Source organism: Salvia splendens, chromosome 21, assembly GCF_004379255.2.
Source record: "Salvia splendens isolate huo1 chromosome 21, SspV2, whole genome shotgun sequence".
Lineage (NCBI taxonomy): Eukaryota > Viridiplantae > Streptophyta > Magnoliopsida > Lamiales > Lamiaceae > Salvia > Salvia splendens.
Window position 1 is genome coordinate 11,604,244 of NC_056052.1, and position 16,043 is coordinate 11,620,286.

The following is a 16,043-nucleotide window of genomic DNA, read 5'->3' on the forward strand; positions in this document are numbered from 1 at the left end:
AGATGGCAGAGGCGATTCAACCCACTATTGCGAGTGCCCTTAATCAAAACAATCTACCCTATATTGAAATGCCGGTTGGTCACAATCTTCATCTCCCCAAGGTTTCCTTATCTGTCATTTCTGAAATGTCTCGAAAATATCAAAATTGCCCAAATGTAAAAGTCCTTGTTGGTATCAACAAATATCCAATATTTGGCAACTAATTTTGTTGAAAGTTGAGATGCACACTTTTTGTATGGTTCAAGCCCATTACGATTGTGTCAATCCAATAATTAAAAAAATTGCGTCATCTACTTGGAGAATGAATTGAAGATCGGCGCAAGTGAGTTGGATATTCTTTGGTTTTTAGAGGCTAAAATATTCAAGAAACTGAGGCAGCAATTAAACAAAATTGCTTTTCAAGCTTTGAAGGTGTTGACGATGGAATTCTACATTGTTGCAGATGGCATGAATTGACTGGTTCATATTAATATGATCATATCTAAAATATACACCCTTTCTTCTATGAATTGATTGAGTTCGTAATAATATGACCATAAAATATTTGTACATTTTTAATTGTTCCAGACAAATAAAATTTTGATGAAACTTACCAACGGATCATAGTGCAATTGGCGGCGCGGAGCTGTGTGGGTTCAAACCCGCCACCCGCTGGGTGACTTGGCCTTAATCTTCAAACCTGGTCGAGCAGGTTTAGTCAGATTCCACTAAAGGCGGTGTTCGGTATACCTCCGGTCAAACAAAAAATATTTTATGAAACTTGTCGTGACTTTTGTACTTTTCGATATTATATCTACAACTTATGATTCATTTTGACTACCCCCAACAACATATTTTTGTAATAGTAGTATTGTATAAATAGAACTATACACACAAGATTGCAAAGTGTAAAGATGTAGTGTAATTTGGAGATTCCGAGATGTAGTATTTCTTAAAATAGGAAAGAGAATGCCTCTATTTATAATAATTTATACCCTATGCGGTTTAACTCTACGAGAAAGAACCGACAAAGAAAACACAAAATAAAAAAATGAAAAATATAACATACTCTGATAAGAAAATTAAAGAAAGTTAATGCACACTACATGTAATCCTCCAGCAACTTGGTTCCGTACGTCTTTGGCTCCCGCGTGTGCGTATGTATCGATACCCGTATCAACTAGCCTATACTTTGGTTGCATCCGCCAAACCCTTAAGGAACGATACGACGTCGTCAGAGGTGTTGAGAAGATAGCGAGCGTTGGTGCGCGGCCGCCCCACAGCTACCGAGAAGTAGTTGTCCTTTTTGAGGTCAAGCACATTCAAGCAAGTATTTTCAGGCGACGGGCGTCTGCTGCTCGCGGATCTCTTGTCTCCGTTGGAGCTACTCTTACTATGAGCCATGGAGATGCTATTGGTGCTCGGAGGTTGCCTCTTGGCTGCCTCGCTCACCTTGCATTTTGATAGTCCCAAGTTGTCGGGTGGAAGTTCTGGCTCGAAAAATGTGTACACATCTTCGTCCTGCAAAACACCGTGTCTCAAATTTGTGCATAAATTAATACTCCCTTCGTCCGACTCTAAGTAACACATTTTCCTCTTTGGGATGTCCTCTAAATGATACATTCTAAATATAGAATCATGACACTGCATAAAATCTCATGGCGAATTAGAAATGTTCCACTTAAAGTGGGACGGAGGGAGTAAGATTGAAGTTACCTTTCCGAAGAAATGGCCAACGCACATGACGAAGTCTATTGGAGTGGAGATGGCTTTGCTGTGTACAATCTCTCCCAGTATACGGTCAATGGCTGCTCCCTTTGTAGTTATACAATAACAAGAATGTAATAAATATTAAGAGGATGTTTGGTATGGTAGATAAGTCATCTATATTGGAGTTGGAGTTGGAGTTGTATGACAAAAAAATGTGGTTTTATCATATTTTGTTTATTATTATTGTTAGCTAGACACACATAGCCATGATTTGTTACCAACCTTAGTCACACCAACTGATCGCACCTCCACCGAGCGGCTGCCTTGGACAACGTCCACTGACGAGTTGGATATTGGACTCGTCCACAGGTGCTGCAGCATGTCCCTAGCTTGCAGTCTTCCGAATTCAGAATCTTTCAACCACACACAAACAATCAGAATCAGAAATTGAGTATATTCTCCTTCTGTTTTTACCAATCGGAGCATTAATATTGTCATCGGTACCTGAATACTTGTAGTTCCATACAAGCGAAGTCTCCCGACGTTCAAAATGTGATCTCGGTGTTCTTTCCGTAAAGTACTCGACCACATGCTGAAAGAGGCAGGCTTAATTTTTGGCATCCTTAAGTGCATAACACGAATTTTATTCACTATAAGAGCGATTTATTTTACTACTATAATTTACTCCGTGAAATATTCATCCTATCCCGTTGGTGTTATATATGTACCTTGACACTGTCAACCCAATCCATATTCAAGTGCTCTGGCATCGTCGTCATCCAGTTTCCCGCCGGTGATCGCAGGAACATCCCATTTTCAGCTGCCAACCACATATTCTTGAATTCACAGAAGTTCTGCACCAGCAATTTTTTTTAGAAGGTATATGGAGCAACTAAAGAGGCAAAGGAGAAGGGATGACAGGAGTACGTACTTCTTCCAGGACGGATCTGTCGCTTCCGCTAAGCACCACGATTATAGTTTTATCGTCCTCACAAAGCTTTTCCAGAGGCTCCTTCAAGTCAGGATGCAGCTTTAGTTCCATTTCTTTGATCTGATCTCCCCTTCTCCCAGGTGTGTCGACTAGCTCGGTAAGCGTAGCATTGAAACCCTGTCATGATGAACAAAAATGACAGTAAATGTTACTTGACAAAGCTTGGGAATTCTGGGGGTGCTTGAGGCACCCGATCCGTCCCTGCTTACCAGTATGAGTAATCGATTGTTAGACTGCAAGTAACGGTCGATTGCATCGCTACATGCAAGAGGGGGAGGAACTTTTCTTATTCTCTGCTGTGCTTCAATAACAGTATCATTGAGTTCACTGCAAAGCAAAATCAGAATCTTGATTTAGGTTTTAGACTACTTACTACAGCAGCACAGGAATGTAACAATATTGCAAGATACTATAATGTAGCACCATATATAGAAATATGTATGTTGCAAAATAAGTTTGTAAGGCTGTCTATACTATCTGAAGATATTAGCAAAAAACTTATAGGTTAACAGATTTTCAAGAGTCTCCTGTATGCTAGTTATGTGGACATGGCCAGTATCGTCGCTAGTTGTGTAGATATTAGACGAGAGTTTAGTGGAGGTTCGAGGTATGCAGGCTCACCTTACAAAGAATTCAGCCCACTGTTGAGCAGTATGAGTTGTGACATGCTCAAAGTTATGCCTATGGCGCTTCTCTCGTTCTTCAGCAGGCATATCCAAAGCCTGTCCTATCGCTGCAGCGACTTCCGTAATGTTCCACGGATTCACGAGAATTGCGCCAGCACCAAGAGACTGTGCTGCTCCAGCAAACTACAGTTCAGCAAAATTAGTACTCCAAACCACCAGAATTTTGAAAAAAAACAAGAAAACCTAATGTTACTCAAAATCTGGAATCAGTATAAAAGTATCAAAGAGAGTATAATGAATTAAAACGTCACGCAAATTTGAATCAAAGAGTGCTATGGTTCGTTATATACTTCGCTGAGGATGAGGACGCCCCTCTTGGAATCTTGACATGCCACAAACTCATAGCTAACGAGATTCATTCCATCTCGCAAAGAAGTGACAAGTGCTACATCTGACGAGTCAAGGCCACCAGTTAACAGTTGAAGAAACATAAAATCAGATAATAACATACACATTTCTCGTTTGAATTCAGCTGGAGGAGATTTTTACCGGTGATAGCATACAATGCACACAGTGCATGAAAGTCGAGAGAACGATCCTGCAGAAAAACAAAAAGTTGCTTCAGAATCTAAAATAAATATATAATTGAAAGCATAAATGCGTGTCTAGGAACTCAGCAATGTCAAAAGCAAGAACGAGAGAGATGACATTATCAGTCGCTCGGATATCTGATAAATTCGTGTAGAAGTATTTGACTGTAACTACATGTAGTCCTTTTATGAAATTGAAGATGGGAAATGGAAGCAAATACGAATCAAATTCGTCTAAAAAGTAAAGAAGCCAACTGATAAAGATGCTAACCAGATGATGAATAGGAACAGCAGTCAAACTTCCAAATCTTCCATTGATTCGTCCAACAATTTCATGAACTTGACTCATAAGTTTTTGATCTGTAAACACCAAGCGGAAAAACTAGATGAAACATCAGTACGCAAAAAAAAAATCGTGTCAAATGCAACTAACTACCACAAGCACATACATTCAGGAACATCAGTTCTCGTTGGCACAGCAATCTGAAGCAATACCACTTTATCATGCCAGTATTCGTTTTCCTCCAGAAATTTCTCAAATGCTAGTATCTTTTGCGGGATTCCTTTTATCATGTCAAGACGGTCCACACCCAGCATTACCTACAGGTAACAATTTTACCAGATTGGTAACGAATACATATTTCGTACTCGAATACATTAGTATATAGACGTCTCATTCTTCTAAAAGAAGTTAGAACAAACCTTTCTTCCAGAAAATCTCTCTTTGAATTCTTTAATGAGCTTCTGGACTTTAGGAAGCTCTACAGCCCGCATGAACCTTTCCGAATCAATCCCTATCGGAAACTATGGTTGAACCAATCCAAAATAGAGAGATCATCATAATTTGAGGTTGGTTTAAGGGCCCACTAAAATTGGGAACATGGAGACACAGGGACTTACCGCAGCTACACGAGTAAGTCTACCTTGATCCTCAACACCTTCAGGAGTACCTTCAAGTCCGAGAATACGAGTGCAAGCACTCACAAAATGCCTTGCATAATCATATGTATGGAATCTAGAAAATAAAAATTCAAACTAATGTGAGTAAGCATATTCATTATACATCAATAACCTCCGCGTCTTCAAATAATTTATACAAAGGGAAAGAAATTATTACCCGACTAAATCAGCCATCAGAACTGCACGTAGCAGGTCAGACCGGGATGGCAAAGTGCGGTGGATTTCAGAAGACGGAAATGGAGTGTGAAGAAACCATCCAACTTTCATCTTGTTGTTATATTCCTTGAGATATTTGGGCAGAAACATGAGGTGGTAGTCATGACACCAAACAACATCACCCTCCTCATAGTGATTGTTCACAACATCCGCAAACATCCGGTTCGCCTTCTGATACGCTTCAAACTGAGACTGAAAACTCCTCGTGGTTGCAAGACGGTCCTCTTGTGGGAGTCCGAGATAGTGGAACAGAGGCCACAGTATATTGTTGCAGTATCCATTGTAATACTGATTGACAATCTCTTCATCAAGAAATACAGGAATACACTTCTACAACGACACCAATAGTCCATCACAAAACACCAAACATTCAACAAACACAAGTGTCTAGCAATGCGATGATTAACTAACCTTGTGAGCAAGAGCTGCAGCGAGCGCCTTCTTGCCAACCTCGTCCGGCACATTAACACCAGCCCAACCAATCCATCTTGCCTCGAACTCCTTCACCCCTACAAAAAAACACAACATAAGCTAAAAAGCAACACTAGAATAAAATCAAATTTATTCGAAAAACAACTCTTCACCCAAAAGAGCGCTAACAAGGCCGCCTGCGCTGATCTCCAATGACCACGAATCCTCGCCCTGCCTCACTGCAGAGACAGGCAGCCTATTGGCAACCACAAGCAGCCTCTGTTTAGGCGGTTTGTCGACGAAAGAAGTGTCGTAAGACTGCTCCACATTGCCATCCGATGAATCCATCTCAGAAATGCCATCATTGTTGATCTTTTTGAGTCTCTCTCGCAAGAGCCTTCCTACTCGGGTGGTGGGAACTTGTGAGCTGCCGTTACACTTATTGCCGGACATATTGCCGATTCGAGACAGCTCAACTGCGCCAGAGAGCAATTGCTCTGCATTACAAATTCAAAACCAATCATTTCACTATAATTTTGTGATTGCTTGCAGATTGCATTTGGAAATCCATGTTTTTGCTTGAATGGATGATGATTTTGCATAGTTACCCAAGCAGAGATGAAAACTAGACAATGATGGGAGGTCACAGGAAATAAGTGTGTGTAACGCTCCGAATTTATTTTTTAGATTTTCAAAAGATAGGATTTGAATTTAATGAATAAGACTCATCAACGTCAAAAAAAAAAAAGTTATGTACTCCTTAAATTAATAAACTGGAGGAGGTGATTTGTAATTTGATACTACTATGCTATTAATAGGTTAAATTACTTTTATCCAGCGCATTCAGCTTACAAACATGGATTCAGATAAGATCATGTTAATAATCCTGGCATGTAATCAAATCCAAACTCTAAATATTGTACAAACTCCAAACTATGATCTGGATCCTTAAAAATTGTCAATAGATTACAAAAAAACAGCAACAGAAAATATCAACACAGTGTCAATGGTTGACATCATGTTGACATTGTGCTGATATTGTGTTGACATTTTATTGACATTGTGTTAGACATAAAAATCTTGAAATTTTACACTGTGTTGACGTTGTGTTGACACTATATTGAAAAGTTTGGAGTTTGTACAATATATACCCATCTAATAATCCTTGTATATATATTTAATCGCCACACCTGATTTTAACAACTGTAATTGCAAATTGTAATATAATTGCCTCCAGTCAAATTAGTTACTATAACCTCCCTTAGAAAAAGCTATTGCTCTTATTTTAGTGAAGATGCGATCCTCATTCTTGATTTGAAACATAACGACGGATCAACTAACTATTGTGAAATGACATTTGATAAGTCGGATAAAATAACTCAATATATTGAAAATCTAAAAAGATAAAATTCATTATAAAATTAATATTCAAAGGTTTGTCTTTGTAGTCTACAAACATAAAAATTTTAAAATTTATAAAAAAGTAAAACTTAAAGAGATAAACTAGAAAGAAATCCAAGCCTACTAGCTCAACTGGTTAAGAAGGGAGGCAAGGATACCGCCTCATCCTAGAGGTCGCGGGTTCGACCCCTGGGAGGCGCATCTAGGGGATTGTCTGACTCCAGAGCTTCGGGAGGTGAGACTCCAGAGCTTCGGAAGGTGATTAAGCCTGTACCCGTGCCTAGACCCAGGAGCTGGGGGAGGTGAAAAATCCTAGACCCGTTCCTGCGGGGCTGGTGAACCCATTGGGTCCCACCTTGACAACGAAGCGCGTCTTGGTAAGACGCTTCACCTCCGACCGTTAGGCCGGGGGTCCGAGTCACTTCGGGGGTAGGTGGTTAAGAAAAATTGTATTAAGTGACTTTAAGTAAAGTAAGAATAAAATAGAAAAGAAGGAAATGACTCTATTACTATGGAACGTACCAAAATGGAAAAATAACTCCACTACTATGCAACGGATGAAGTAGTTAATAACTTTTAATATGTTTATTTTAATTTATTAAAAATTAAATAAATATCAAAATAAAATTACTTAGTGTCCAAGTCATGTATAACACCTAACCCTATACTATATAGATATGCGCCATGATTCACCCCAACAATTATTCCCTTTCACGAGATAGAGAAAAAGGAAACAAGGGACACGAAAAAATGATGAATCGGAATAAGATTTTATCAGAGATGACTTTTGCTTTTTTCATACTTTTATATATACCTTGAAATATTATAGGTATATGTTAAGTTCATTATTTGGTTAGAAAATAACATCCGGAATGTAAAAAAATTTTAATATTTTAGAATAATCTAAAAATTTGTGGAATATACCATAATCAGGCCAAAGTTCATAGTTCGGAACGAATATCCCTAAAATAAAAAATTGACTACATTCAATTAATCAAAACCAACATAAAGGTTTTTTTATCATATTTTTTCAAGAAAACCACAAACATTCAAGTTTCACTATGACCAAATTCATAATGGGGAAAATCAAATCAACCAAACTTGAAATCGACTCGATATTTCAGCATGGATTTGATTGTGTTCACTCAAATATCTATATCTAGTAGGTATGTGATGTACCCTATTATACTCCTTCCGTCCCGGCTAAGATGAGACATTTCTTGACCGACACAAGATTTTAGGAGTTATAAGTTAAGTGTATAATTGGAGAGAGAAAAAGTGGGTGTAAGTATTAAAGTATAGAGAGAAAGAAAGATAAATATTTTAATAGGAGTGAGAAATAGTAGTTGAGTGTATTAATTGGAGAGAGAAAGTTTTCAAAAAAGAAAATGTGTCATCTTAGTTGGGATAAACTATAAAGGAAAATGTGTTATCTTAAATGGGATGGAGGGAGTACATAAAAACACAAGATTATAAAGTATAGTTATGTGTAGCAAAAATCACTCTTCTTTAGCTTGGCATGACAAAAAAGTAACGAGTCCAACACTAGGAAACAGTTATCTAGAGGTGGAGTCTGATATATACATTAATGTATAATGAGGATAGATAATTGTCACAAGTGTATTCGGCGCGATTTTAAGAAACGTGAAGGAAAGTGGATAGAAAAAGATAGTGGAATATAGTCCCTACTTTTTTATAATAAAATATGAGTAAAAATGAATTAATAGAATATATGGCCTATTAAAAAAAATTAATGACAAGATTTATAAGTGTGAATGAGAAAATATAAGAGTATATGGATATGGACATACGGTATGGTTTGAAAAAAAGGAAGAATCTTGTGTATAGAAAATCGAAATTGTACTGCTGTACTGTTTTGTCTTCCAACAGCAAGTGGGAGAAACCTATGGTTTAGAGCATCCGCAGTGGTGGCGAAAGTCGCCACCGCCGTCTGCGCCGTTGGCAAGGCGAAGGACCGCCGCCGCTGCAGCCGCGCCGCTGGCAAGGCGCTGCTCGATGTATCGAGCACGTCCGTGCCAGCGGACGCACACGTGGCGCGCTCCCATTCGTCAACGGCATAGCCGTTGTGTTTAAACTTTTTTTTATTTTTATTTTTTAAAAATCGGTATTTAATTATAAATAATGCTAAAAAATAAAAAAAATATTTTCCAAATCCCAAAAATATGGCCGTTTTTTTTCCCGTTTTTCTGAATTTTTTTGATTTTTTTTTATTTTTTTTTTCCCCAAAATCATCTATAAATACACACATTCATCATCCATTTATCACATCAAATCATCTCTCATTCATCTCTCATTCATAATTCTCATACAAACTATCAACACATTCATCACCCACTCAAAATCTCAAATGGATTTCACCCATATTATGGCGGAAGCGGAACGCGAAGAACAAGAATACTACGAACAACATCGTGCCGCTTACGAAGCATATGTCGCGGCGAATACCCCTGCTCCTCCTCCTCAACGAACCAGATCAAATCGACGGTACATCCATCGTGACCGGGAGGGAGCCCACGAAAGGCTCGTTGCCGACTACTTTGCCGACCAGCCGCGGTTTCCGGCAGATTACTTCAGGCGCCGTTTTCGCATGTCAAAGCGCTTGTTCATGCGAATTGTCAACACATTGTCCGCACGTGTTGAATACTTTCAAACAGGTGTAGATGCAGCCGGCCGGCAAAGTATCACGGCGTTGCAGAAGTGTACGTGTGCCATCCGACAACTCGCTACTGGGCAAACGGCCGACATGTTCGACGAGTATTTGCATATCGGTGAGTCCACTGGAATCCTATGTTTAAAGAATTTTTGCGAGGGCGTTCGTTCTGCTTTTGGGGATGAATTCCTTCGAGCACCCACCACTGATGATTGCCAACGGTTGCTTCATCTTCATGAATCAGTCCATGGCTTTCCCGGAATGCTTGGCAGCATTGACTGCATGCATTGGAGGTGGAAGAATTGTCCGACTGCTTGGAGGGGGCAACACTTGAGCGGTCACAAAGGCGGCGGCCCAACGCTTATCCTTGAGGCGGTCGCCGACTACCGCCTATGGATTTGGCATGCATATTTCGGCGTTGCTGGATCCAACAACGACTTGAATGTGCTATATTCGTCACCACTCTTCAATGATGTGATGAATGGTGTAGCACCGGCGATCGACTTCACCATCAACGGAATTATATACCGCATGGGTTACTATCTCGCCGATGGTATCTACCCAAGGTGGTCGACGTTCGTGAAGACGCTCCACAACCCGCACGACCCGAGACGGGTTCTTTTTGCGCAGCGTCAAGAGTCAGCGCGGAAAGATGTCGAAAGAGCCTTCGGGGTCCTTCAAGCTCGATTCAACATTGTGAAGGCCCCGGCTCGGCTGTGGTACGTGAATAATATCGCCGACATCATGTTCACGTGTATTATATTACACAACATGATTATAGCCGACGAAGGGCCGAGGGCGGCTAGCTTCTACGACGAGGACGAAGCCGGAAGCTCAACAGCGAGGTCTCCCCTACGCCGAGGCGAGCATACGACGGTTGGCCAGAGGATCGAGACAAGACACACAATGCGCGATACTCGAATCCACAATCAACTACAAGAAGACCTAATCAACCACATGTGGGCGAAATTCGGCAACGAGTAGTGTCATTTTTAATTTTTAGGATTTTAATTATGTAATTTTTAATTTTTAGGATTTTAATTATGTAATTTTTAATTTTTAGGATTTTAATTATGCAATGTTTAATTTTATTTGTCATTTGTAATATTTATTGTGGGTTTTAAATGAATTTTAATATTATGGAAATGTTTTTGTGTAATTGAATTTTATATTAATTGTGCTCGTCCTTGCGGAAGAGCACAGTTGTGGGTGTTGTGCTCTTGCCAGAGAGCAGGCATGAATAGTACCGCCCGGGCCCACAACCGTGCCGCTGGCAAGAGCACGGTTGTGGATGCTCTTAAGTTTGAGTCTATGCACGACCTAGCATTGATTCTGCTTCCAATCAAATTATTCCTCACATACTTTTTTTTTCTAATTTGACTTTTTACTATAAATAATACTCCATCCGTTTCATGTTAATAGAGTTATTTTTCTATTTTGGGAAGTTCCATGTTAATTGAGTCATTTCTATTTTTAACAAAAAGTAATTCTTCTTTTTTACTTTATTCTCTCTTCATCTCTCTTGCTTTACTCTCTCTTACTTTTTTGACCATCCATTTAACATATTGTTCTTAAACTCCGTGCCAAAAAGAAATGCCTCTATTAACAAGGAACGGATGAGTATCAATTTTATAATAAAATGTGAGTGAAATGATTTAGTGGAATGTATGATCCATTACCAAAAGTAGTATAAAAAATAAAGGTTCCAATTAAGTGGGGACGTATGAAAAAAGGAAATGATATCAATTAATGAGGGACGGAGAGAGTAAGTAAGTTCTACATTTCATTATATATTCTACTCATATTTTATTATATAATTAATATATAAAAATGAGACCAACAATTTACTAATTTTTTCAATTCACTTCTCTTTACAAATTTTAAAATCCGAGCTCTACACAAAGTGAACTAAAAATAGGGCGGATGGAATAGTATTTTCATACTTATATACTAATACTCTTTTCGGCATATAGATTAAGAAGAAAGTTATAATAAAAATAAAAAATATATGTTACTCTGAAACAGAAATAACTAACTCTATTATTATAGAATGTTTAAAATAATAAAATAATTCTATCAGTATGCAGGAGGTAATACTAAATAAATAATCTATGCATATAGTTAGACATGCCCACGGTTCGAAAACCGGCGGTTCCGGTTCCGAATCGCCGGTTTTCTGACGGTTTTTCACGGTTCCAAACCGTCGGTTTCCGACGATTTTTCGCGATTCCGGCTAGATTTCACGATTTTCCGACAGTTTTTCACGGTTCCAGTTTGAAACCGTTGGTTCCGGCATGGTTTCGGTTCGTAAAATTTGGAACCGAAACTAGCCCGCGCTTCAAAAAGTCACGGTTCCGGTTCCGCGGTTAACAACCGGAACCGAAAACCTTTGGCATCTCTACGTATAGTCAATCTTCAACTAAAGTAATGTGGGCTCCCCACCTCTAGATTCGAGGATGATTTACCCAATTGTGAGAACTTCGACCATAAAATATCTACCCCCTTTTAAGGCCATTTTCAGCCACGTCTTCTTTTTTAACCCATTACTTTATGCTTCCTAATTTCTTTTCTTCTCTATTTCTCAATAACATTTTTTTTGCTCTTCAAAATAAAATCTATAACAAACAATTAAACGCTACTCTACTATTTTTGACAACAACCATTGCCTCGTGTATGCCCACTCCATATCAGTTTACTAAATAAATAATGCCACAGTTGATGTGCTATATAAATTAAAAATTGATTCTGTTGTGTAAAAATGTCATGGGACAGTTAAAAAAAATACAAGAATCAACTACATATGATATATGCATCAATAATTCAAACTCATAAAACACACAGTCGTAATTTTCGCCATAAAAATAAGCAAATGGCATCCATACAAGTGATGCGCTTCTCGAAACTAGCAATAATTAATTTTACCTACAGTAATTTTTTGATTTTGTGGCTATCGTTAGCAAACAAAGTTTCAAGTTCCAAACATCATTCATTGACATATGTATATCAAATAGGGGTGCTAAATTGTGCGTTTCGGGTCGTTATCGTGTCGACACGATAACGACACGAACAAGATAATAACAAACACGAACACGATCTGTTAAGAAAATCTCAAACACGAACACGAACACGACCCGCTACCCTCAGACACGAACACGACACGAACCCATTAACGACACGAATCACTTAGGGTCAACACGACACGATAACAACACGTATTGGAAAGTGATTAAATATTTAAATGATTTAAATGAGATATGACCATATAAGACTATGAGAGTCAATTTAATAAATATTGAAAAATGAAAATAATAAGAATTAATAATATTAAAATATTATTTATTAACGGATAACACGAACCCGACACAAACACGACACGAACACGACACGAAATTTTCGTGTCCTTAATGGGTCGACCCAATAAGGACACGAACCCAATAAGCTCTGACCCAAACCCATTAATTTCGTGCTGGTTCGTGTCGTGTTATCGTGTCGTGTCAAAAATTGGCAGCCCTAATATCTAAAAGGAAATCTAATTTTGCTTTACACCTAGTGATGATTGTGTTTGTTCACTGCACTTGGTAAAAAATTTCAAATATTCCATGTTAAATGTAGAGGTAATGTGCCCCGGCCCCTTGCACTATCTTTTACCTAATTCATTTTATTCAATCACATTAATAAAACTTTAAATCTTGTGCTCTCTACTGAAGTAGTGAGGATGCCTTTACAGTGCAGGTCAAGCTCAAGATCAAGGACATCAGTTATTGCCTCCATTCCTACATAGTTGACTGATACATTTTTTGTATTGTCCAATTACAGTTGAGTTATTTATTTTTAAAAAATATATTTGTACATGTATTTATTATTTTATTCTTTTTTTTACTTTATTTTTTATTTACTTTATTTTTTAAAATCATGTATCTAAAAAGATACATCTACTATTAGGGGTGGATGGAGTATAAATTTACATTAAATGTTAACAGAACTTGAAGCTTATACACACACATATATAGGATTGAATTAAACATATAATTCCTTATTTATTATTCCTTTACACTACATCTTAAATGCCGTATTCAGCGGCAGCAAAGGAAGTCCAAAAACAATAGTACTATCTCCGGCCGCGAATAGGAGTCTCGTTTTTCTATTTTAGTCCGTTCATGAATAAAAGTTATGGTTCATTTTTACTATAAATAGTAATAGGAACCCAGATTCCACTAACTTATTTCACTTACATTTTATTTAAAATCAATAAATACTAGTGACACTCATATTCTACTAATTTTTTCTATCCACTTTTTAAAATATTATTAAAACTCGTGCCACCAAGAAATGAGACTCGTGAGGACAGACGAAAGGGGGCGTCAAATTAAGATGAGATGAAATTGGTGAGGTAGGAGGTCTTTGCTACTAGCTAGCTAACTAAATTAGTTGAGCATGCTTGATTTTATATCACTTAGTGAATTTAATACACCTAAAAATGAATTTTCATAAAACCTTGACAAAAAAGAAAAAAAATGAATGGAAGAAAGAAAAAAGCGGATTGCGGCGCGGCCAAAGCCCAGGTAGTCGATATGCCCATGGAACGCCATCGCTGCGATCGTGGCAGACAGAGCGTCTCAAACAAACAAATTAACAGCATAGCATCTAAGAGGATAACCTATTTCGTGGAAGAAATGTAAAATGCTAAAACGAAAATAAGAAAAAAAATCACATCACATCTGTCAAATTCTTAAATCAAACGAGGTAGCATGAAGCAATCGGTAAAATTTAATAATGCTAACCTGGAAATGGGAAGAGAAATGTTGACGTCAGGATCCATTAAAGCATTGCAATTGCTTGGAGACGAAGAGTTAAAAGGCTTGCTTTATGTAAATGGCGTATCTATGTCTTTGTGCGTGTCAGTGTGTGTCTATAGATTTTAATTTTATGATGAAATGCGACAGCTTGCTATATATATAGATATATATTCAATATCACAGCACGATTTATTATAATGGCTGTGTATTAGATTCCCATTATTTTTCCTCTGTATCAAATTAGTCACGCGTTTTCATTTTTAAATATATGAGAGAAAATAAAATGAGTAGTTGAAAATATGAAGAAAAATAAATTAATACTCGTAATAGAATTGAAAATAATTAATCATTTAACTGGGACACTGCAAAATATAATATAATTACATTACTTGTTTTAGAACGGGGAGTATATCGATATAAGAGTAGTTATTTTTGGATAAAGGTAATTAAATAGGAAATTTACCAAATAAAGGCAATAATATAATGTTGATATTTTCGCATTAGGAAATTCAATGTGGATCCAGAAGTACATTTAATGTATTTATTTGTTTTTATGTGAATTCATTCGATAAGGATGAATTATTGAAAAAATTAGGCAACCTATGATACATTAATTAAAAAAATTGTAAATATATCGAATTGGCGAATCAAGTTAGTTAAAACTATTAATTAGCTATAAAATTTAAAAAATTAATCTCTTCATTTCCACGAAAATGATCCTTTTCTGGAATAACACACAATTTTATTTAATAGTACTATTATTTTATATGTTAAGTATGACAAAGAATAAAATAGAAAAGTACTCTCATCGTTTCTTCATAATTGAGTCATTTTTCTATTTCAGAAAGTTTCTTTATAGTTGATTCATTTTTATATATAGACTATAGAATAATTAACTCACCTTTTCTTTCGTACTCCATTTTCTCTCTTATGTTATTCTCTCTATTTTATTCGCTTTCCTACTTTATTCTCTCTACTTTTTCTTTCTCTTACTTTATCTACTTTGTTACCTGCTTACTTAATACACTAGACATTCATTTCTTAAGCTCAGTGTCAAAGCAAAATAATTCAACTATAAAGAAACGAAGGGAGTATATAATAGAGAAAATAGTGTTTCAATATTTAGCCAACAAGTCATCTTTGTTGGAATATACCAAAAAGAAAATCGAGTCATCTTCATTAGCACAAATACAGTAATGTATTGGCGATTTATGGATTTTCATGCGAAAATGCCAATAAACCGTTTGACCATATTCTTGCTAAGTACATTCCCAGTTTCATTCTCATTTTCAATTTGGCATTGTCTTCATTTCAAATGTGCTCTGATTTGAGTTGATGTGTTCCTTCCTTTTATTTGTCATATCATTACAGATATTTTTCTCAACCTCTATCATCGCTAGTCCAACACAACCACCACCTTTGTCTCATAGTTGCTCTGATCTGATATGTCATCCCATTTTCCTACAAAAAAAATATGGGATTTACAAACAATTTTCTTACAGTCGATAAATCATAAGAGCACCCGCAACGCGTGCCGAAACCGTTCCGCGTGCCGTTCCGCCGCGGAACGCGTTGCGGCGCTGCATTCCGCTCCCGTCTCGTTCCCATTCCGTGCCGGGTGCCGACGGCACGTAACGCGGCACGGAACAAGCCGCCACGCGCCTGGGCGACGTGGCCGATCCCCGTGCGTGC

The 16,043-nt window shown here is 37.5% G+C and overlaps 1 protein-coding gene across 2 annotated transcripts; it reads right to left on the reverse strand.

The window, feature by feature from the left end:
• Window positions 1-883: 883 nt before the first annotated feature.
• On the reverse strand, window positions 884-14,457 carry LOC121783555 (alpha,alpha-trehalose-phosphate synthase [UDP-forming] 1-like). Of its 2 annotated transcripts, none has more exons than XM_042181664.1 (18): window positions 14,337-14,457; window positions 5,657-5,980; window positions 5,484-5,581; window positions 5,014-5,402; window positions 4,797-4,911; window positions 4,599-4,700; window positions 4,346-4,496; window positions 4,168-4,256; window positions 3,856-3,904; window positions 3,657-3,757; window positions 3,302-3,489; window positions 2,890-3,007; window positions 2,621-2,797; window positions 2,418-2,543; window positions 2,194-2,281; window positions 1,972-2,102; window positions 1,696-1,794; window positions 884-1,500 (listed from the first exon to the last, which is right to left on the reverse strand). In XM_042181664.1, exons 2-18 carry the CDS (start codon window positions 5,934-5,936, stop codon window positions 1,165-1,167), a joined length of 2,637 nt encoding a protein of 878 aa, XP_042037598.1. In that variant the 5' UTR covers window positions 5,937-5,980; window positions 14,337-14,457; the 3' UTR covers window positions 884-1,164. The 2 variants fall into 2 exon arrangements, with proteins under 2 accessions (XP_042037598.1, XP_042037599.1); XM_042181665.1 differs by lacking the exon at window positions 14,337-14,457 and adding an exon at window positions 6,092-6,159.
• Window positions 14,458-16,043: the final 1,586 nt, after the last annotated feature.

Excerpts from the sequence above, each read along its gene's own strand:
- LOC121783555 (XM_042181664.1), bottom strand. The coding sequence starts at position 5,936 with ATGTCCGGCAATAAGTGTAACGGCAGCTCACAAGTTCCCACCACCCGA. Across the intron at positions 3,008-3,301 it reads TGGGCTGAATTCTTTGTAAG|TGAACTCAATGATACTGTTA; the intron begins GTGAGCCTGCAT and ends TTTGCTTTGCAG. Across the intron at positions 2,544-2,620 it reads ACAGATCCGTCCTGGAAGAA|AACTTCTGTGAATTCAAGAA; the intron begins GTACGTACTCCT and ends TTGCTGGTGCAG.